At 55.3% G+C, this 23,327-nt stretch overlaps 1 protein-coding gene across 6 annotated transcripts in view; it reads right to left on the reverse strand.

Annotated features, from left to right (window-relative positions):
• Positions 1 to 23,327, reverse strand: part of LOC142045654 (ankyrin repeat and fibronectin type-III domain-containing protein 1-like) — a 256,556-nt gene that overhangs the window by 33,065 nt on the left and 200,164 nt on the right. For all 6 annotated transcript variants that reach the window (XM_075059380.1, XM_075059379.1, XM_075059382.1 and 3 more), the window contains one exon: positions 8,729 to 8,857. In XM_075059380.1, coding sequence (XP_074915481.1) covers positions 8,729 to 8,857 — 129 coding nt within the window. The remainder of the gene's footprint in view (positions 1 to 8,728; positions 8,858 to 23,327) is intronic.

Genomic DNA, 23,327 nt, shown 5'->3' on the forward strand with positions numbered 1-23,327 from the left:
GCCAGGTTCAAAGCTGGCAGGTCTGAAGACCTGACCACTAGTAGGAAACCAGGACTATTATTGAAATTCCCACTAAAAGAATTCTATTGAGATACTTTTTGTGTGCTAGCTAAGAGGACTGGGAGAGCTAAGACCCTCCAAATCCAGTGCACTGACACTATGGGAATACCAGCTGGTGTGGAGGAACCATGGGCACACCAGGAGGGGCTTGACTCACACTAAAATTCAGACATCCCTGAGGTTTCCTTTTCATACCAAGGATTGTGGCATCTCTGCACTTTCCCCCCAGCATAGCCATGGGGCATGGGCTGCCTGCTGTACAAATCAAGGCAACTGGCACCTTCTGGGCATGGACACATCCATGGAGAAGAACCAGTGGAGATCCTGCAGGATGAATAGCATCTTCCACACTCCTCAGCAGGGACCAAGGCATCTGTCCTGCTTTGCAGATCCAGGCCATGGGAAATGGCAGAGAGATGATGAGAATAAACCAAAACAAATCAAGCAAATGGGCTATTTGAGAGAAATCAAAGTGCACTGAGGATAATGGATATGCTGCACTGAGAAATAATCTTATTGGGGCTTGGAGGAATCAGCTACCAGCAGAGGGAAGCGGCCAGAACAACACATCGGCACAATATTTTAAATTTGTCTTTTAAATAAATGATATTTGCTTCCTGTGCTCTCAGTGAGGAAGGGATCTGGCTGAGGGCTCCAGTCCCAGACAGGGAGAACCTGAAAATCAGTCTTCTCTGAACATTCTCCTTCTGCCACTTTCCCAGAGGGGTCAATTTTTCCCGCTGAAGAGACACGAGAAACAAATGCAGATGGGACTGCTGGACCTGCTGGAGCCAGCGCCTGTGGCAGCAGGTCACGACACTGCACACAGAGAGGATCTGGCCCTTGGTTTTCTCCCAACCTCACCATAATCACAAGCTGAGCAGCCTCTCCCCAGACAAGGAGGAAACCTCCTCGAGGCTGATGGAGGCTTGTGGCATCAGGAGAAGAGGCACAAGCCTTGCACAGACCCTACAGAGTTGGATGGTCCCAAACTCCCCCCCGTGCTGCCCTCTTTCCCCACCTGTGCCCATGGGATGGGGTCCTCCCAGCTCCCTGCCGGCAGCACGGGGCAGCAGAAGCGGAGCTGCAAGGACTGTGACTCCTCTGCTGTTGCAAAGCCCTCTCCAGGCTAAGGACTGGCTGCAGCAGGCACATCCGTATCACTGTGAACAGCAGTTGCCCTTGAGCTTCTATCTGTTTGCAGATGACTCACAGGCAACGAGGATAAAAGGTGATTTTCCAGAAATAAATTATTCCTTTCAAATGCTTTCCTAAAGGCAAACCCAACTTTCAGGGAGATATTTTGAGGGCTTGCTCCTCCCCATCCCCATCAGCGAGTCCCTCATAGTCACTGGCGAATCTTTGTCCCACCAGCTCAGGGTGGGGGGGGGGAACTCCTGCTCCCCCCATACACCCAGAGGCACCAACCGTGGCCATCCCCAGGGTGCCGGGGATAAAGCCAAGCTCTTGAACCATATCACCCCAATGCGTAGTTCAACACCAGAAGCTCTGGGGCTCCCTAACTGGTGTCCAGCTTGCCCATGGAGAGGTGTCCTGGGAGGGCGGGGGGACAGCAGCACCAGGAGTAGGCAGCCAAGTCCCCGTCCTGCCCTGGTACAGGGGGGGTCTCCGCAGACAGAGCCATCCTCGTTAGCTGGGGCTGCAGTACCTCTTGACCACATTTATTGCCCGTAAACCAACTTTCTAGCGGTCCGCTGATGGCAACGTCCATCTATCACGCCGGGGGGAAGCTCAGGCTGCCCGGAGCCTTTGGGCAAGGGGCCCTGTTGTGGGCCGGCTCCCTGGGCAGCCGGGACACCCCAGCAGACCACAGCACGGCGTGGAAGTCCAGCTCCCAAACGGCTAATTCGGTAAGTCACAGATACCATGACTTCATAAGGCAGAGAGGCTCCACAGCTATTAGGGGAATTGGGAGTGGGGGGAGGAGGAGCTGAAATGGAGAAGGGATGGAGACGGGGAGGGTGGAGGGGGGAAGCTAAGACAAGCAGCAGAACAAAACATCCCATAAATCATGAGGAGCTGCTGAAATACCAGAACAAATGACCCCATAGCTTGGCCATTGTTCCCGAGCGAGGGCTTAAAGCGCTCCCAGTCGAGACAAAGCGCCTCGCGTTTCATTTCAACACCACGCCGGCCCGTCCAGGACCTGTGCTCGGCACAACCGAGCTGGGGTCGGCTGTGTTTCGCCCTGGATCGACGGCCGGGACTGGTGGGATGGGGGAGGAGAAGCTCTCGGCAAGGCTGGCTGCCCCACACCACAGCTGGTGCAGATGTAGTGCCCACCTCTCAGCCTGCCCAGAGCATCTCTTTGCTTCCAGATGCCCACACACCTCCCAGGCTCTGGCACTCTCTCCCTTCCCCTGAAAGGCTCAGGGCCTGGTTTTCCCTCTTATTTAACCTCCCTCAGGCTAAGAGCTTCCTTGGCTGGGAAGAGAAACGGCTCCAAGCCTCCTCTTGGACGTGCAGATTAAGTTAAGAGCAAGACAGCTCAAATAGGGCTGTAAAACCTGGAGGAGACCTGAGCCCTCTGCCTTTATGGTGCTGCTCCTCCCGCCTCCCAAAAAGTTGCTGACAATTCGCTTTGTGCTGGCTTCCCCTGGCAAACAGACAACTGTCAAGCAAAGAGTCCTGGGGAAAGTCCTACACGACCATAGACCACTGCGATGGAAACAGCACAAGGCTCTCGTCGAACTTTGCAGTAGCAGCCTTCCAGTGCACTGGCTCAGGAACAGTCAGACAAATCAGCCGGCAGCTCAGCACCTCCCACGGGCTCTGCAGCCCCATGGGACCACAGGACTCAGGTGCCAGAAGGCGAGGAGCCTGCCGACGGGGACAGGTCGTCCGTGCTGCCTGTCAACGTCAGCTGATAGCAGCTACGGAAGGAGGCTGAGCAGTGCCAGGCACCTCCATGGCACAGATTTCGTGTCCCAGCACAGCAACTTAGGGAGAATTTCCACACCACATGAGACCACTTAAACCCAAAGGGGAAATAGTGTTGTATTATAAAATTTTAAATAACTTCCATGAAAACACTTCCATTAAAAACCTTTTGCTTTATAACCAAACCTGAAACATGGGGCAGAGTCGCGTGTGCCACCTCTACCAGCCTGATGGTGCCAGCATGGTTCCCGTGCCCGGTGGCTGCAGCTCCTGCCCTTGTGGCACTGCGAGCCCGCGCAGAGGGATGCCTGCCAGCCGTAACACCCAGCCCTGGTGCTGGGACATCACAGGAAAACCACTCCACACCTTCCCATTCCGGCAGGCACAGTCTGCACTCGGAGCTGCTGGGCAAGCAGGTCTCTGCGCAGCCCCCTCTTCAGCAGAGGGGAAGCGAGGAGCCGAGATTCAGCAACGTGCCAGGGATCAGGCAGCAAAACAAGATGCAGGCAGGACTGAACCCGAGCCGGCTGGCTGCCTCTAACCACCAGACGACATGCTCCTGCCAGCGTTGCTTTAACAGCTCGTGGTGGGCAGCCAACGAGCAGAACCAAGATAAGGGGATGGGGGAAGCGAGGAATGCGCTGCATTTTTCCTAAGCCACCATGGGAATAGGCTATTCCAACCACAGATCACAGGGAGGCTGTCTGACATGAAAAACTCGAGGAGCCCAAATGGAAAAGGCAGCAAGCAGAAGTAAACAATGAAGAAGAAGAAAACAGAGAGGAAAATCAGGGTGGACAAGAGGTGAGTATGGGAAAAGGAGCGTGGCGGGGAAGGTGAGCAGAGGAACAAATGGAAGAGGGAAAACCAGACTGAGAGGTAGGAAAGGTAAGGATGGATGCCAGGAGGACAAACCTGCTGGGGCTGGAACTCCTGATGAGCACCAGAGCTGGAAGGATGTGAGAGGGGGACAGACGCTCCCAGGCTCTGCACGCACAAAAGTAAACCAGCAGATCGCAGCCCTTTTATTGGATTAGGACTCGCTTAAGAGGAAAGATAAATGTGGATCATTTCTCCGGTGACACGCACAAGAGGAGAGGAGGCTCTCTTTGCTTCGATTCACCCTAAGGGGAGAGAAAAGGGATTGCTGGCGTTTCGGGGTTGATGTAGGGACAGCGGGAGGTCTCCACAGGAGCTGCCAGCTTTCGACTTCTTCACTCCAACAGCAGAAGGTAGCGAGCTTCAAATAAAGAGTGCTTTTGTCTCGCATGCCTTTGTGTTATTTAGGCTTTGGAGCTAGATTAGTATCACAGACCAGCAGAAAGCAGAGCTTTAATAAATCAGACCCAAAATCCTTCCTTGCCTCAGTTGCCAGTTTTTGCCTCATTTGGAGCTTAAGCTGCCTCAGTGCCCTGTGAGCCACAGCATGCACCGTCCAGCAAAGAGGAGGAGAAAGGAATCAGCAAACCTAAATAAAACCGGACACAAGCAGCCCCCAGGTTTCTCCCCCAAGCTTGGGAAAGCCTCATACTACCCCACTCCCCCCGGTGCTTCTCTCCGGGCACCTCCTGGCAGCAAGAGAGCGGCTCGTGGGAGCAATGGGCTGAGGTGATATGGCACGTTCACAGGTCCTAACACTGCGGACTTTGTGGCACTGGCTTTAAAAAAAAAACCCTAAAAAAAGCCTAATAATGAAGTATTTATTTCAGTAAATAACATATGAATGAAAGAAGTGTTTTCTCAATACTTCACTTTTTCCCTGCCTTCTCTCCCTTCCCCCCAGCAATTTTTTTTTAATAAGTGGAACTAACGAGGCTTCGCTCACTGACAGCCGAGCTCGGGAGCAGGACCATGCTCCGCTCGCCCGGTGCAGCACATAAACACGTGCCGTGCGAATAAAGCCTGCCTTGTGCCCAGGGAGAAACCTGACCCGCGAGCGTGCCCCACCCGGCGAGCAGGGTAGATGTGCTCCGATGGACGCACGGACCATGGACCTGCGACGGGACCATCCCTGTGCTTTTGGGCTGGCAGCACGGGACATTCAGCACCTTATTTATTGTGGCAGCAAATAACTGCATCTCCTGGCCCAGAGAAATGCCAGCACCCAGCAACTGTCCCCACAGGGCTTCAGGGTGTCCCCAGGGCCACGGAGAAGGGCCAAGGGGAGGTGAAGGGATCTGTTGTCCTTATCCTACCTGGCCGGGCTCAGCACAGGGGACATAGTGTCAGGCAGACACTGTGACATTGTGCAGCTCCTTCTCTTCTACCTTGGCTCCATCCAGCCTTACCTGAGCACCTGAACAACTGGGAACACTGGAAAACTGGCTCAGCTTGCCCTGCGTGGGGATGAGAGGTAAGGATGCTTTCCACTATGGCAGAGCCACGAGGGGTTGGACTGATGGCATTTTGGTAGGAATTTCAGGCAGAAAACACAAATCCCTCCAGCAGACTGACACCCAGCTTTTCAAAGCAATGGGCACTGATGATGTTGTGTTTATAATCTCTACCTCCTCCTTGGCAACAGGTAACAGCAGGTTCAGGACCCCTTATTGCCTTCAAGTCTTGGGATTAAGATGGGCAGGATTCTCAGAAGCCGCTGATTTGGCAAAACACAGTCCCTTGCTTTTCCATCCCCCTCCTACCTGCATGGGATGAGCTGAACCCCCCCATCATACACAGCGTGGATGTTCACCCTCTGCAGAGAGGCAGGTAAAGCGATGCAGTGGTGACCTTGGGTTAAGCTTATAAATACATACAGATTTGATGCATGTAGATATTTGCTCTGGAAGCCAAATTAGGCATCTGTAGATTTGCAAGGCCATGAGTCATGCTTTCCATTGGTCACAGTGCCCAGCAGCCTTGCCTGCAGGCCAGGACCTCCCGTGCAAGGCATGGGGTGAGCAGGACCAGTGACACCCGTGACTCCAAAAGCCTTTCCCCTGTGGGCAGCATGACGGTTTGGAGCGACTAATGGAGGATGCTGATCCTGCTACGATGATCATGGATCCCTGAAGATGTACAGGGGATGCAGAGAAATGATGTTTCACACCAGGTGCCCCTTTGCAGAATGCAACTGCAGAAGAGGCTGCTGCTTGTGTGGGAAAAGCCTCCAAGTGCCTCCTCAAGGGCCATGCACGTGTGGATCAGGCACATGCACCGCTGGCATGCGTGAAAACCTGCCTGCAGCATGCCCGTCCTGCCAGGGAGGCAGCGCTCCATGCTTCGTACGCAGGTATCCCCGACGGCTCTTTGGAAATTGGGCTGTGTGCATGTAAATGCCAATGAAATTCCTGCACTGCAACAGCAGAGCTAGCACAGACCCTGGGTTGTCTGCTTAACCACGGCAACAGGGAGAGGATTAACAAGCGCATTGAGATGGTCGGGGAGCAGGCGGTGAGCAGCGTCCTTGCTCCACTGCTGCCTGCCCGGCTCCTCGTCACTGCAACGCCCCGGGGTCACCCCTCCTCTGGGCCCTGCTGCTGAGTGCCCGCAAGCCCCAGCACCCAAGTCCTAGCACCGCAGCCCACCTGAGCCTGGCTGCCAGGTCGGACGTCTGATCCAACTGAAGGTGTCTCCAGCCACAGATAAAACCAAGGACCGCAGGGCAGTTATCCTCCCCTTGGCCAGACCAGCCATGCCTATGGCCCTGCAGGAGCAGTGACATCAGGTCTTTCTCCTTCAGGCCTGACGCTTTCCAGCCTTGGATCTCCAACGCGATGGCACGTGGCAAACTGAAGGCAAAGATGAGTCCTCCTCACCAAGAGCTCATTTCCAAGCTGGCATACAAAAACCTCATAAAATAGCATCATCTACCGCTGCTGCGGAGTCGCTGCTGTACAAGGTGCTTTGCAAAATAATACAAGACAGATGGTTTCCCCCAGGAAAACACTACAGAGTGAATGAAAATGTATCACAAATATACCTTGACACTGCAGGGCTAAAACGGCATCCAGGGGCTTCAAAGAGACATTTAAAGGAAGAAAAGAGATTTACTGACTTCTCTTGCTCTTCATTACGAATAAAGAGAAACCCTGATTGTTTTTAATGACGTCTTTGCTTGTTTTCCTATTTGGTATATTACAAATTCACATATTTGTCTATTTGGAAGATTCATAGTAATTGCAGAACAGCTTTACTGATGACATCGTTTCAGCAAAGGGAAGAAAGTTGTGCAAGTGGAGAAGAAAGCAATCTGTCACCAAATAGCTTAAATTCTTTGTCTGGCCTCATTAATACCTAGTTAGCTTTGATGCCTAACTAACCTCACAGATAGAGGAAGCCTTTGAGGAGGACTCCACAACCTCACACTGAAGTGTTAGAACGTACAATAAATGCCAGAAAGATCTCCAAGAAAACGAAAACCAAAGTCGACATTCTTGCCATTTCTAAACATTTCTTTTTTTCCTTTTTTTTTTTTTTTTTAAGTTTTACCCTCCTTTATCCATCTAAGGAAGCAGAAAGCAATGCAATTTCCAGTTCTTTTAAATATCCTTAGCAGGTCACCTCTAACGCTGGGAGGGTTGACTGTGATCTGCTTCCAAGGCTGTTGCATCAGAGCTTAGAAACCCAGGATAAATTACTCCCTGCTTGAGCAGGGACTGCAGTTTGAGACCTGTGCTCAGCATGAGGGGCCCCGCAGGCACCGCAGCAGCAGCAGCAGCAAGGAAGGAAGGAGCATTGCATCCCTCTGGGGTGGGCAAACGGGGCTGCCCTGGAGGGTGGCTTGTGCTGTGGCAGCCCCATGCCCTCACACCACTCACCCTCTGTGTGGTGCCAGGGGGGAGCCCCTGTGGCTCCCGGTGCCCCCCTGCCCGCTGCGGCTGTCCCGCTGCGGCTCTTGGCTCTGGTTTATCCAACAGAGGTGTGTCGGGCAGCGAGGGGCTGTGGGATGCATCCTCCAGCAGCTCCTATAAGGAGCGTGGGGAGCAGAGAGAAGAAGAGAAGAGAGGAGAGGAGAGGAGAGAGGAGAGGAGAGGAGAGAGGAGAGAGGAGAGAGGAGAGAGGAGAGAGGAGAGAGGGGAGAGGGGAGAGGGGAGAGGGGAGAGGGGAGAGGGGAGAGGGGAGAGAGGAGAGAGGGGAGAGGGGAGAGGGGAGAGGGGAGAGGGGAGAGGAGAGAGGAGAGAGGAGAGGAGAGGAGAGAGGAGAGAGGAGAGAGGAGAGAGGAGAGAGGGGAGAGGAGAGAGGGGAGAGGAGAGAGGAGAGAGGAGAGGAGAGGAGAGAGGAGAGGAGAGGAGAGGAGAGAGGAGAGAGGAGAGAGGGGAGAGGGGAGAGGGGAGAGGGGAGAGAGGGGAGAGGGGAGAGGGGAGAGGGGAGAGGGGAGAGGAGAGAGGAGAGGGGAGAGGAGAGGAGAGAGGAGAGGAGAGGAGAGGAGAGAGGAGAGAGGAGAGAGGAGAGAGGAGAGGAGCAGCTGGCAGCTGGGGCTGCCAGAGGTCATGCAGTCCCATGCCCCTGAACAGCAGTCACGCATGTCCACATCCCACATGAGCCCCAAGAGACCCCCATGGCTCAGTTTGTGGGGTCTCCTTTAGCCCATCAAGGAAGGAGCCGCCCAGGGCTCCCTGCTGCTCCCTGCACTGGAGCGAGGGGGGATGTTTTGGCTTGATACCCTGGGGGAGCTTCTGCAGCAGATGGAGGGGTTTGAAGGGGTGTTGTCCCACGGGACATTAATTGGACAGGGACAGAGAGTGGCAGTGGTGGGGACAGGGGACAGGAGGGGGACTGGAGAGGCAGGAGCTCCTTTCCCCCAGCCCTGTCCTGCAGCTCTTACCATTCAATGCTCAGAGACCTGGGCCGGAAGGCAGACAGCTCGGCCGAGGCATACTCAGCTTTCCTTCTCTTCTCCTGCTTCTGCTTAACCGACAAGCGGTGGGCAAACCTAGAGAGGCTGCTTTCCGACCTGGGGAAGGGGAAAGGAAAGGTGTTAATGTCACTGAAGCACCCTGGCTCTCAGCGGCAAGTCCACGGCACAAAGCCGGGTGATGCTCGGAGCTGAAAGGAGGGGGCTCCTGGAGGGTCAGCGGCACCGGGACAGGGTGGGACCAGCCTCGGGGGGAAGAAGCGGAGCAGCAGCAGGTTTAGCATCGCTTCGCAAAGCCAGGACCAGCACGGGTCCATGGCGTGCTGTTAGCAAAACCGAAGCTGCGAGCCTGGCAGGCTGAGTTAGTGCCGGGTCCTGCTCCCCACTGCAGCAAAATCACCTCCCTAGGTTGTATGCTCCTGCCCAAAAGCCAGCTGGTGTTGGCCAGTGCTGGAGAAACGCTGGCTGCTTCTGCTTCTTGCAGTGCCTGCCTGAGAGGGGTCGGGCAGCCAGGGAAGCATTGGTGGAGACAATCAAAGCAGACCTCTGCCATGGCTGCGCACTCCTTCAGAGAAACCCCAGAGCCCCTGTGGCCTCCCAGTCAGGGCTCTCAAACACCAGGATGGCTTTCCTGATGAGGGCTGACATGGAAATCAGCCCACATCAGAGATGTTTCGGAGGAGGAAACAGAAACGTGTGTGAGCAAATGGGTTCAGCTGCAAGACTCATCTGTGGCGACAAAGCCCCTTCCCACCCAGTGGGATGCTCCAGCGTCACTCCCAGTCCCTGGGACCTGGGAGAAAAGCATCCCCAGGGTCCAGGGCCATGCTACACCCCCTCCTCCACCCCGGCTCTCTTCAGAAGAGAACCGCTGTCCTGAAGCACAACGGCACTGTCTCCAAGCCCAACGGCATGCAGAAAGCTGGCACTGAGATTTGCTTTGGAGGCACCTGCCCTGCAGAGACTCGCAGCCCTCTGCTTTCCTCTGCAGCACTCAGAGACCCCGGTGCCCACTGTGCCGAGGGCCAGCACCCCCAGCTTGCAGCCGAACACGGTGCCACGACCTGTCCCTGCTGCCAATTCACCAGGAGCAGAGGTGGGAGCAAGAGACGAGCAGCCTGGGGAGCTGGGGCCCCCCGACTTGGGCACATGGCCAGGCTGGTGGCACTGATGCTGCCTGCCAGCCCTGCCACGCACGCCGGCATGGCCACTGCTTCTCCTCCTCCTGACTGGCTTCAACCAAACAAAACACTTCCAAAGAAAGAAAGAAAAAAAGAAGGTATTTCTCAGAAACAAGAGCTCCCTGCCTTTCCTCACAATAATTAAGCCAACCACGACCAGCTAACAGTTTTTTTCCTGATACATTTTAAACCGACATCTTCAATTCATTAACTCCGGTTATTGATTTATTTTTCAGCTTATGAATTGCTGTTGCTGGGGACGGGGTGGAGACAGCTTTCTGGAGAAGGCTCTCGTCTCTCCAATCACCGCCGGGAAAGAGCCGCTCAGACCTTCCAGGGTCATTCTTTACATTCTTGAGAAGAAATATTACTTTGATGTAAAGGATGAGGTTTGCCTTAAAAGAAACCCAACAAGAAACCCAAACCCCAGCTTTCCCCCGCTCACAGCCGGAGGAAGAGGCATTCGAAGAGGAGTGATCCAGGCACCTTGTGAAAGCACATCGAGCAGAGCCCTGCACTAACACCATCCCCGCCACCTCGCCTCTCCTTTGATCTGGTGTCAAAGCTCGTCTGTAATGAGTAAGATCCCAATTTAGGGAGGCATGTGCACTGACCGCTGATGCTCTACAGCAGCCCCCGGTGTGATGTGGACCCCGGGGTGAGCAGGACTCTGGGCTGACCCAGGGATGGGGCTGGGTAGTGGGAATGGGTGCTGCTGGCATCCTATAGCACCTCCTCATTGGCCTTTGACTGGTCCCACTGCGGCTGTCCTAATGCTGCCCAGCTTTCCACCTCCCCAGGAGAGGCTCCTGCCACCCTGCAGGGGTGAGACGTCCATCCCCCAGCTATCAGGATGCTGGGGATTTGGATCGAATGAGATTTGGGGACTGCCTGAAGAACACTATCCTGTTTGCTATGTTCACCCCATCCCCACCATGCTCCTTGCACCATTACAGCCACCCCTCCCAAACTGGTACCCAGCAGGGATGGGGGGCTGGGAAATCCCAAACCACCTGTCATGGATGCAAGAAGGCAGCTCTCTTCCACGACAAACAAGTGCCTCCGTCGTGCCAGTACGTGCCTCTTGCAATCAACACCACCAGGACAATTAACACACCCAGAAGGTTTACCCAGATGCATCCACCTGCCCCAAGCAGGGAAGGAGCAGCCACTGGATAGAGCTGACAGCAGCCGCCAAGAAAAGCTGGCAGGGGGAAAACAGGGTGATGTGCTGACAGGGCTCGGAATGAAGGAGCGTTAGTCCCTGGGGGCAGAGTGCGCTGGTGGGGCTGGAGAAGCCACCTGGGTGCTTGGGGACATGTGGCCTTGCCGTGACTCCCCCCGCAACACAGCATCGCAGGGAAGGCACAGGGAGAAAGGCAATGCTCTCTGGCTCAGGGCAGGTGCTGCCTAGATCTACCTGACCCAGGGTGGACAAGCGAGGCCACACACGAGCCAGAAGGTGACCAAGAATCTTGAGATGTTGGGTGCTGCTTTCACCCTCCAGACCAACCTTCCAGCCTACCAGTCACCCAGCAGGTTCACCCACCACCTCCAACTGCTCACAGCACAGGTTAAAGGAGACAGCTGCGACTGCTCTGACGGGCCGGTACGTCCCCCTCGAGAGCTGTCAGCAACAAATGCAGCTCTCAGCAATGAACCAGCCTCCTCTCACCTCCACCAGACCCAAAAGCTCCAACAGAAGCATCACTAATTAGAAAGCCAGGAGCACGTTACAGTATCATCTGGCTATTTATACAGCGCTGCTTTACATAAACTGTACTGCAGAAGAGGGAATGAATCATACCTGCTCTGCCGTGGCTGCACGCAGGCAAACGCAGCCCGACGCTGGTAGTCTGCTCTGCCCCACTCCCCTTGCCCCACCGAGGCCCTGCTTGTGGGTCAGCTTCCCCGAGGTCCTCTTGCTGGGGCTGCTCTGGTCCCCGGGGTCGGGATGCTCCCAGGGTCAAGAAGCTCCGGCAGATGCACTGGGCATTGTGCCCAGGGTCTGTGTTCTGCGGGTGGCAGCGGCGGTGAGCCTCTAACGTGGAGAGGGAGATGCTGCTGGGACCGCACTTTTACTTCTCAAGTGCTTTCCAAACATTAATAGATGTCCCTGTCCCTTGAGAAAAATCAACTTTAGGGATCTTAAGGTAGAGGCAGGGAAACTGAGGCACAGAGAGGCTGTGCGACTAATGCAGGTTCCCTAAGGCTGTCAGCATCCTTCCTCTTGTACGCTGCACTGATGGACAAGATTTTCATGCCTTCTCCCATCAGTACCAGTAGGCTCAGCACCACAAGTGCTGGTCTGGGAAACAGGCAGCCCCAGGGAGCCAATGCCGCCTCAAGCCAGCTTCATCCCAGCTACGGGACGGGGACAAGGCCAGCACTGCTCACCCAGCCCTGCCTGCTGCATCGGAGTGCTCATGGTCCAGCCTGGGCAGGATTTGGGGTCACCTGCCCACCCCACCATAAGAAGCAGAATCTCTGCACCAGCTCAGCATCGGTGCTGCCGGGGCTCAGCAGACCCAGCCTGCTGCGCCGGCACCTGCCAAGGCTCCCCAGCAGTCTCCGCAAGCCGCCGAGGAGCCAAGGGGACACGCGGGGAAAACCATCAATTGAAACATCAACCACAGCGCTGGGAAGAATTGTCTCCTGACAACCAGAGAAGGTTGTTCAGCTACTGTGCTGTATCATAAATCACACCTCTATGACTCGCCATCTGTCAGCCAGATTACACATGTTCAGAGTCCCATGTCAGCATTTAAGTCAGAACACAGCATCTTTTCCCCAGAAATAATTATTGGCCCTGGAGACTCTTGCAGCAATACCCATCCTCAGCCCTTCCCTCCAAACCTCCCGGCAGAGCAGAGCTGGCAGTGCCGGGGAGGCAGGAAAGCCGCTGCCGGTGGGGCGCAGGGATGCAAAGCCCGCACGTGACATCTCCCCCATAAAACCACCGCTTCGTGCGCATGTGGGGGCGGCAGGACCCGGCGCGGCAAACACCCCCCTGGCATCAGCCAGAGCACCCAGCCCTCGCTGCAGGCGCCGAGCAGGCAGGGGCAGCCAGAAGCAGATCCTGCTGCTGAAGGGAGATGGGGACAGTGCTGTCCCCAGCCTGGTGTGTGCTGCTGGCCCCCCAGGGTGTTCAACCAGGATGAGCGGAGGATGCCCAGAGCAGCACTCGGACCCTCGCAACTGGTACAGCCCAGCCCGGCCAAGGGGGGAGACTCCGTCTCAGCACAGGGCACAGCTCCCACGCCAGCTGCGCTGCCCGAACGTGCCGTGTAACACCAGTCTGTCCCTTCACTAGGCACGTTTTCTGGGGGTTCTGACCCCAGCAGGGGAGACTGCCAAAGCCCCCGGCTCGCTGAGGCAGTGGGAACGCCGGCAGAGCAGAGACACGGCGGGCTGGCAACCCGGCCCCGTCCTGCCTGTGGCTCAGCCAGCTTGCTGAGCCATCACACGGTGCAGCATCCCAGCATAAAAATCTGCTCAGCTGCCCTTTCGGATGAGGACAAGGGTCTGAAGTGCCGCCCTCCACCCACTCACTGGCCAGGCAGGCGGATGAGCAATGACATTTCCCAAAGCTGACTTAGTACAGAAATACACAGGGACTCGATTCATCCCTCCGGCTTCACCAGCCGTGCACAGGCGCGAATCTGGCCGGGGGTTTACAATGCCTCACTGCCGCGTCCCCCACGCCATGCCACAACTGGAAAGCGATGACAAGCAAAATCCCCGTCCCCTCAGCTCTGTGGCCCTCCCTCTCCCCTGCGGTGGCCCTTGGAGGGACATCGCGGGCTGCCTCTGCAAAAAGCTGTGCATTTCAGCAATTTGCAGCCGTCAGAGTGAGAGTGTGCCCGCAGAAGCCCGGGTGCTTGTGCGGTGCCTCACCCAGCCACTGGCACTGCAAGATCTGGCCATGCCATGGCCAGAACTGCAGGGCAGACCGTGGTCCATGCAGGCAGAGCTGCACCGTGCCACGGGTGCAGGGACAACCAAGGTCAGGAGGCAGTGCCAGCGCGGGCACCAGCACAGGACCAGCAGCACCGCCAACACACCCAGCCAAAGCCCTCACCACCACACAGACACGAGCCATCCATCCCACAGAGACAGAGATACCTTAGCCCAGGCAGGAATAACTCCCACTTGTTGCACTCCCTAGCCCGAGACTCGGGAGCCAGCACGTGCTTGTACGTGGTTCTGAACTAACCCCGCTCCTGGCAGGCAGCTGCCAGCCTCTTGAATTAGCACAGGCAAGCGAAAGTCCTGGGACAAGGCGTGCAGTGGCTGCGGGCAGCCCAGGCACTTGGCAGCAGGCAAACGAGCAGCATTTTCAGCTGGCCCTCCCTTTGGGAACAGTCATTGCAAAACCAGCTTTTGAGTTGCGCTTATCCCTACGGGCACCCCGGCTGCAGCCTGGCCTTGGGAAGCCGGAGGCTGCCTCAGGGCAAGCGGGGCTGGGAGTGAGCACAGCTCTCTGCGCTCCCTGCAGCTGCGGGGTTTGGCTCCTGTGAGTATTTTATTTGCACAGGTGCAGTTAGAAGAAAATAGAGGAAAAAATAATCGAAGCTGGAAAGGTGCCTCCCAAGAAGGCAGCAGCCTTTCGGGAGACAGAGGCTTCGGAAAGGGAACGTGCATGACCGCACGGCCACGCACACGCAGCCAGCCTCCGGGCAAGCGTCAACCGCAAACGCCGCTCCGGCAAACCCTGCTCACCGGCCCGCTGCAGCGGCACGCTTCAGGCACAGTGCCCACTGACCACAGCTCCAGCCACGAGCGTGTCCCCAAAGCAGCAGCTGGGGACAGGACCCCTGTTGAGGTTGGCACAGCTGTGGTGTGCCGTGCCGTGCCGGGGAAAGGTGCCCGGGAGTCGCATGAGCAACGGTCACTCACCTGTACAGCCTCTGCTCCCTTCCCTCCAGGCTCTGCCGATCGCTCGCCACCGGAGGAGCAGCTCATCTGAGAGTGGGTCTTTGGGAGAGTCCCTGGCCCCTCGACACACACAGCCACAGGCACGCTCCCATCCCGGCCGGGATCCCCTGCTCCCACCCGTGCCGCCCAACCTCCTCATCCGCCACCTCCGCTTCCCTCACCCATCACCTCAGGTTTCTCGCTCGCTCTGTGCTTGGCTCTTTTTTTTCTTTTCTTTTTTTTTTTTTTTTTTTTTTTCCTCCCAATCTTGTTTCTATAGAAACGAGATTAGCAGAGGGGGAAATAAAACAGCCCCATGTGACTCAGATTCCGACACTGAAGAATCTCCCGGTCGTGCTCGCCGGGGCTTTACGTAACCACGAGTCTGTGCGGACTTGGCTGGGGGGACTGAGCTTGGGCGCGGGGAATGGGCTCGGATGGGGGGACCAGGCTTGGATGAGAGGGACTGGGCTCGGACAAGGGAGACCAGGCTTGGCAGCGGAGGGACCGCCAGGCAGAAGGCAGCAATGCCTTGGGCTCACCTCCGCTGGTTTTGGGCTTTCTGTGGCACTCCTGATGCAACAACGTGCCACCAAACCCCACTGGCATGCCCAGAGGATGTCGTGAGCCCCTGCCACCCTGCTTCGCTATCTGTTCCTATTGAGAAGGGGAGAAAGCAGAGGTAATGATGCTGAAAACTGCCCCAACTCCTACCAAAACTTCTGGGGTCCCCAGACGAGCTTCGGCGGAGGAAGCCCCAAGAGCCCCCCCCACGCTGCCAGGCTGTCCTGCCCTTGCCCCCACCACTCAGGAAAGTGGTTTTGGCCACCGATCTCTAATCTCCATGGGCTCATGGGTGACAACACAGGGAATCTGGTGAGCTGCAGACAGCCACATACTCCACTCTCCTCATGTTCCTCCTCCTCAATCTCCTAAATCCATGAGCCATGTCCAGGGTTGGGGCACACAAGCCACAGACTGAGCTCTTCCACCACTGTTTTGGGTCATCAGGTGGCAGGCACAGGACACTGCCCACAGGGACTTCCCAAGTCCAAATGGATGCTGCACATCTTAGCTCCAGGCGAGCGGTGGGTGGGAAGCGCTGGGGACCCCCTGACCGAAGCCTGCCCTCAATGTGATCCCTCAGCTGAAGGACACACGCTGACTGCACGTGGCCATTGCCGCCTGCCAAAGTTGCTCACCCACGGCTTCTGTTGATGAATTCCTATGCCTGTACGGGACACTGCCCTTCTGCCGCACCTCTGGGGGCTCACCCCCCACTCCTCAGATGCTGCCCAGGGCTTGAAACGGGAAGCTTGGGTAATCTCCTGCCAGAAAACAACAGTTCAACCCAAACAGCAGTGAGGTGCCTTCCCCAAGGCGGCGGCACAGGAGCTCGGGCTGGCCTTGCACTCCCTGCAGCAGGGCAGCAGAGAGCATCTCCGGAGGTTTGGTTCCTCACCCGAAAGGCAGGGCATTGGCTCTGCGTACAGAGAGGAACTCATCGACAATTTCTCCAAGTCCCTGGGTTTCCTTCGGAAGTTCAGTGTCCCACTTCCCCGGCTGACTCAACTGTGACTAGTTTGTGAGATCTGATGCCATTACAGCCCAAGGTCTGCCTGCAAGCTATTACATTAGGAAATCTCTCCCCCCCGAGCATGGTGGCGTTGAACGGCACACCAGTGGAACAGGCGCTTGTTAACCCCCGTGACGAGCTCCGGACAGATTAGACAGTGTGACACAGCAGCTGCGGGCAGCTACAGTTTGAGCAAGTAATGAATTCAGGCGTATCCACCCAACCAAACTTTTCCATGTGTTATCACACTGGGCTTGTGAGCTGTGTGATGCGCTGAGGTTGGGTGACGCTGCAGAAAAGAAGCCAAAGGTTTTTGTTTGCACTGCTGAGGGGATGAGCTCTGCGAGTGCGCTGGCTTACCCACCTGCCGAGGATGAGTCTCCACAAGCTAAACCAGCCAGTCTGTAGGGACTGAGCAAAGCTGGTGATGCCTGTTTTGACCCAGTGAGGGGCTGGCTCCAAGGGGAGGACAGCTGGCCAGCATGCTGAGGCTTCCCGAGGCCAGAGAGAGGGACAGTGGGGATGCTGCAGATGGGGAAAGAACAACGGGAGTTGCATGAGGCGGTAAAGAAAGAAGCTAGAGGTCTCAACAAGAGGGAACAAGGAGAGATGTCTGACAGCCCTGGGACACGATGCTGCAGCTCTAGACAAGTTTATCATGAGACCCTGAATGGTTCAAGAACCTGAGCCATTCCTCCTCGTGCCACAGCACTCATCAATGCAAGCCGCCTCTTGGTTGACGAGTACCCTAAAGCCGTAAAGGAGAGATGGCTCAGAGCTGCAAAACCCCAATAATCACAACCCAGGGCAGCCCTGTGTCACTGGCAGCACATGGCCGGTCAGCTGTGGTGACCGCGGGCTCGGGGAAGGGACTTTGTGGCAGCAAACCTCTTGGTGGTCGCCGACGTTTGCCACGTATTGGGGACCACAAGCAATGCTTAAAAGATTGTCAATGAGTGCTGCTTTGCCAGACCTGGCTCTTCACAAGCCTGGCAGATGCAGGCACTGATGTTGGGCTGGCTTCCCTGGAAAGGACCAAGTCGGACTCTGCAGGACCTGGCTCTGCAGGAAGGAGCTGGGCAGAGCAGATGGGATCCTCTATTTAAAGTATGATAACGGGGTCACAAAAAACTTCCACCAGCAAAACCCACTTTGATACATACAGCTAATTATAGTTGGCATTATCAGGCTGCATTACAATTAGCAAGTTGATGGCTAGTCTCTATTTCTGATCTGCAACACAAGGCGGGTAGGTATACCCAAGGATGAAAGGAGAAGGAAAGCAAGGGGAGAAGGACAGAGATACCTCACGGGTGCATTTAAATAAGCAGCGCAGCTGTTTCCAAGCACTGTGGAAAAGCAGGTTTTATTTGGAAGGTATTTATAAAGAAGGCCAAGGAAAGAAACACAACACATCCCTTCAGCGCACCCTCCGTCAGCAATGTGGGCAGCCTCGTGACCCTGCTGCCCACTCGCTCCCACTCTGACAGCAAGGTCTGCCAGCACCCTTCAGGTGTGCTCCAAGGTCCCACCGGACCTCCTGGGTCCTGCGCCTCCAAGCAGAACCCCGGCTGACTTTTCTGAGCTATCTAGAGGCCAGATTAAAGCAGCACCCAGGAAGAAACCCAACCTCACGTCCTACTTGCATTTTCCAAAGCCTACCCCTGTTGGCCTGTCCAGTATTCAGTACCAAGCCAGCTGCTTCACGACAGTGGAGGCAAACGAAAGCAGCAACAACCCCTGGAAATGGATGGCATTTTCTGAACTTTTTTCTTGTTTTCTTTGAAAACCGGAGTTTTGTCAAACTTACAGCATTTGCTGCAAAGAATTTGATGCTAATCCAAGCAGAAGAACCATCTGACGAGTCCCAAATTAAAATGTTCCTTTGTTTTGGCTTTCAAACGTTGTATTTTAATACCAATGTACACTCTGAACGGAAGGTAAATTTGCATGTCCTTCCCCTAAAAATTCTCTGCCAAAACAATGATTTTATTCATTTGCATTTTGACAATAACAACTGTTCCCTCTCTGACCAACAGCTGTCCGTGCAGGAACAGAGATGCCGGGCACGTGTGCCCACAGCCTGGTGAGTCATGCTGCGCTCTGCAGCCCCCCGGCATGTCTGTGCCACCAGTGGGGATGGGACCTGCACCGGCATCATCTCCCTTCCTGGGCATCATTGTCACCCATGGGCACACACAATCCTGTTGTGAACCCATCCCCACATGGGTACAAGCCAGGAAGCATCCCATGGGTGAACACAGCAAGGAGGCAGTGGGACGTGCTGCCGAGAGACCCCGTTCCCAGCGATATGAATGTGGCCCATGAACGGGGCTGCGGGACTTCGGAAGAGGTGGGATCCTGAAGACACCATAAGACGATCTGGAAGTTTCCTCTCTCTCCAGACTCTAAGCAATATTTAGGCTGAGATCTCCACACCTACCACCTTGTCACATTAGGATCCCGTTATCTCCATTTGGTGCCGTAAAACAGCTTAAAAGAAGATGTAAGCAAAGATGTTTTTCTGACTCCCTACCATAAACCATATCATTGACAAGCACCATTTCATGAATGGCATGCACCAATATGCTTCACCCTCAAAATTAGCTTTATCTACTTTAAAAACAGAAGTCCAACCATCTACAGACAATAAGATCTACAAAATAAAATGGGCAAAACCTCCTTTCCTCGGGCAAAATCCCCATCACTTTGCTTATTTTTAAGGATTCTACCCTTTCCCTTTACTATTGTTTTTAATGAAGACGCCACTCCTTCCTGAGCAGCAGGACAGAGAGCTTGAGCTCTTCCAACCGTGCTGCATGAGCATGCTTGAGCGTACATCTGCCAGGGCAGAGAAACGTGCAGACTTGCTCCCTTCTTGCCAGGGGACAGGAGAGCTCTGCATACAGCCCTCATAGCTAGTTTTCAGAATTTCCCCCTAGCAATTAAAGCTTTTATTCTAATTACAAAGATACCGGGTAAAATAAAGAAAGAAAGAGAAAAGGACAAAACCCAACAGATCCCTTTCCTCGCATGCAATCAGTATGGATGGGTGAGGAGGTCCCTGGAGGGGCTCAGCCCTCCCAGGACCTTCATCTTCTTCCACCCGCTCCGGCCGCCGCTCAAGGCTGAGCCCACACACTGTGAGGCACCACCATGCCGTCACGGCATCCCTGCCGTCCCTGCCATGCCGTCCGGATCTGCCCCAGCAGCTGTGACTTCAGCCTGATCCCCCTTTGCAGGGGACAAGCCGCCCTGGGGGGGGATGTGCCGTTGTTTAGTCTGAGCGCTGCACTCACGCTGGAGCCGGCTCTTGTTTTAAATGGCCCCGCGTCCGATGCTGCGTGCAGCAATGGAAAAGCTTGTTATTCTGGGCTGCCAGTCGGCCAGGCTTTTCCAAGTCAAGGAGAGGAGTGATGTGGTTAACGCGAGCCGGCCACAGAGCCTCGATGGTTTTCCTTTCTGGGCTGGCACCCGCCTCCTCCAGCGGACCACACCGCCTGCCACCATCGCTCGCTGTCGGGACTGGCAGGCAGGTGCCAGGAGCCGCACGTGCACTCAGGCGTGCTCGTGCACATGGGTGTGCTTGTGCATGCAGGTGTGCTTGCACGCGAGGCTGCAGAGAAGGATGGGAGAGGGGAGGCAGGGAATGAGCCCAGACCCCAGAGGCATCAGGATGCTTGCCCAGAAACGGACCCCCAGCAGCATCCCGCTGGCCTGGCTGCTCAGAGACAGCGCAGAGCAGGGCCAGGATGTGTCCCGTGGGGACACACGCAGCCCAACCCGTGTGTGTGCTGCCTCCTGCAAGAGCTGGGTGGTTCGTGGTGCTGTTGGCCCCCAAAGAGTACCCAGCACCTCCGTGTTTCATTCACAAAGCTCCTCAAACTGGAGAGAATACATACTATTCCAGAAATTACAATACATACTAAAACCCAAGAAGAAATACATACTAAAACCCAACCCATGGAGGGTCCTGGGCTTTTTTTTTTTAACCAACCAAAGGGAAAAAGGAGGAAGGCAAAATACCACGAGTCTGACTATAAGATGTAACACTAGTGTTCACCAGCACCAAATGAGAACTCATTAAAGTACTTTTATGGTCAGAAGAGCAATGCCATAAAATGCCACCAAGTTACACACACCCCTATTCTGCCCTCTGCATCTCCCCTCCTACAGAAAGTAAGTGGTTATTAGGGGTAGCCGGGTCCAGACCACGGACCCCAATCTGCTCCCAGCACACTCCTCCCCATCCCAGGATGGGCAGCAGAAGATGCGGAGCTGTGGGGGCACCCGAGGGACTTGTGCGCAGCATTCACCATCCCCTGATGTTTCACCTGGCCCAGACGCAGATCTGTGCTGGGAGCTGGGAGCTGGGGACCCACTAGGTCACAGTTACCACCACATCTCTCCATGCTAAAGGAAAATTTCCCTCTGGTTTTCCCTTAGGTCTTGTGAGCATGTCAGGACTTAAAACCCAGCCTGCTGGGCTCTCTTGCACTTGTGCATGAATCTGCATCTTTTTCTCTTCCCTGCGTCCCCAGTTCTTCCCAGTTCAGTGAAAACCCCTCCTCACCCTGCCCGAGGTACTTGCCTGTTAGCATCTCCCCTGCTTTGCCCAGCAGTGTGCATGGGGACGCAGGACACTGCCTAACAGCCCTTGAAATAATGGGGACAAGAAAAATGGGAAACGCATCGCTACAGGCAAACCATAGCTCGTCCAAACTTCCTCCCAGTCCAAAAGTCCCCTTGAAAAGGCATGATGGGGATTTACAAAGGTCCCTCTTGCAAGAAGGGGAAAAATGCAGGAGAGAAAAGCCCTTGGCGTGCTTCCCTTGCGGCTGCCTCCAGTCACCACGTCTGCCCCACGGCGGGGAAGCGCCATGGAGGTTTGAGGGACTTGAAGGGATTTGCGACGCAATAAAAACATTCCTGCCTGCAAAGCATGAAACCCCAAAAGTTTATGGGAAACCACTGTCTTCGGGATGTCTGCATATCTTCAGGCATCCTGGGAGCTGTAGTTCAAAGAAACCAAGAAAAAGCAAGCGGCCGATAATGATGGTTTCTGGATGGAGGTTGTGTGACTATTGGCTCCCACATGAAAGCCTGAATTTCTGGGATGCTGAGCCTGTTTCTGCAGCCAAGTGAGAGGAGAGCTGCTCGGCGCCTGGGGCATGAGGGACTCCAGCAATGAGGCGAGGGAGAGCGAGAGGCACTTGCTGCCCTCGGGGAAGAGCAAATGGCCTCGGCTCCGACACTAGCAACCCAAAAGTCAAGCATCGAAGATTGGGAGGAGGGATTTGCTGCAGCAGGAGCCAAGCGGGATGGACCAAAGCCATTTCCAGGGCCGGGAACCTTGCTGTGATCTGTCAGAGATGTGGTCCCTGTGGGGGGCATGTCTCCAGCCAGCATCTGGCTGAGGACCAGCTGCATGGGGAACGACAGCGAGGGACTGAGCAGGGGGATGGGGTCCTCCTCCAGGCCAGGCTGCGAGAGGGCCCAGCACAGTGGCTTTCCTCTGGTACTATGAAAATCAAAGGACACCAGTCTAGGCTGCATGGCCTCACCTATGAGCTAAAGACTCTGTGCCTCAGTTTCCCCATTAACTCTTACTATCCACCTATCCCCAAGGGCTGCAGGGACTGGCCTTTGCTATTTGAACACCCACGGGGAGCTGAGCTCCTCAGAAGCCAGCTGTCTACACCACACCATGCCCAGCATCAGTAAATCACCATCAGGTCCATTTCCTCAGACCCCACAAAGGATGGCATGAAAGGCGTTTTATTCCGACACAGGAGCCTCTTCATGCAAGAAAGCCACCTGCTAGCAGGAGAACCAGTGGCACTCGACATCCTCCAGATGAGGCACTGCCCATCAGCAGAGCTCCCACATCCAAAATGCCCTTCATGCATGATTGCACTGAGGGCAGTGGTGAGGGGACAGAGATGTGAGAGGGTTGCATCTCATCCTGGACTGAGCCTGGAGTGACACAGGAGATGAGACACTTTCATTTCCAACCAAGGAATCCTGCAGCAAAGACCACAACCACTGGGCAAAGCCAACACTAGAGACGTGAGCCATGGCGGGTGACCTTCTTGCTATCTGCCCTTCATCATGGGCTTGAGTTTCACACGTCAGACTGTGAGACTGCTCCATGGTTGTGCAAGGCCCTCTCTGCCATTGGACAACATCTGCCCACCAGCGCAAGCGTGAGAAACCCATGATGTAAGACTTTGCACCAGCTGACCTAAAACCCCAGTGTGGTGTGTTCTGCAGTGCTGGCTGCTGGGAGCCTGAAGTCTTCAGAAGTGGTTTCAGACACTTAGAAAGCAAACAGCCAGCAATGAAAGATAAGCCATGGGAGGGTTTGTCCTTGGAGAAAACCTGTAACCCTGAAGAATTAAGAAGTGGATTTTTCATGCCAGCAATAGCATGTCTCATCTTCTCCCTCCATCCTCCAGCACAGAATACATTGCAGGTTGTTGCTGAAAACACATCTTGGTGCATGGCAAACGCTGCCTGTGGGGTGAGGATGCCACGGGAGGCAGGTCCCCCAGGACACTTCACACCTCGCTGCAACTCCATCCAGGCCATCACAGAGCGACTGCTTTCCAACTTCTCAGAGCAAACCGCCTTTTGATGCAACCAGCCAGCAGGTCCACAGGGCGCTGCAGCCATGAGTTGAATTTCAGGAGGCTCTGCAGAAAGATGTCTCTGTTTTGCAGAGCTGGGCCCTCTGCTCTGGAGGGGAACAGTGGCTGGAGATGTTTCTGGGCCAGCTGTGCTTTTCACATACGGTGGAAAAGATACCCTGAAATGGTCAAGGCCACAACAAGTAAGGTGGGAGACCTTGTCTCCAAGATTTAGGGCATCATGCTGGTGCCTCTTGCTTCCTTTT

This window comes from Buteo buteo, chromosome 29 (assembly GCF_964188355.1).
Source record: "Buteo buteo chromosome 29, bButBut1.hap1.1, whole genome shotgun sequence".
NCBI classification, from domain to species: domain Eukaryota; kingdom Metazoa; phylum Chordata; class Aves; order Accipitriformes; family Accipitridae; genus Buteo; species Buteo buteo.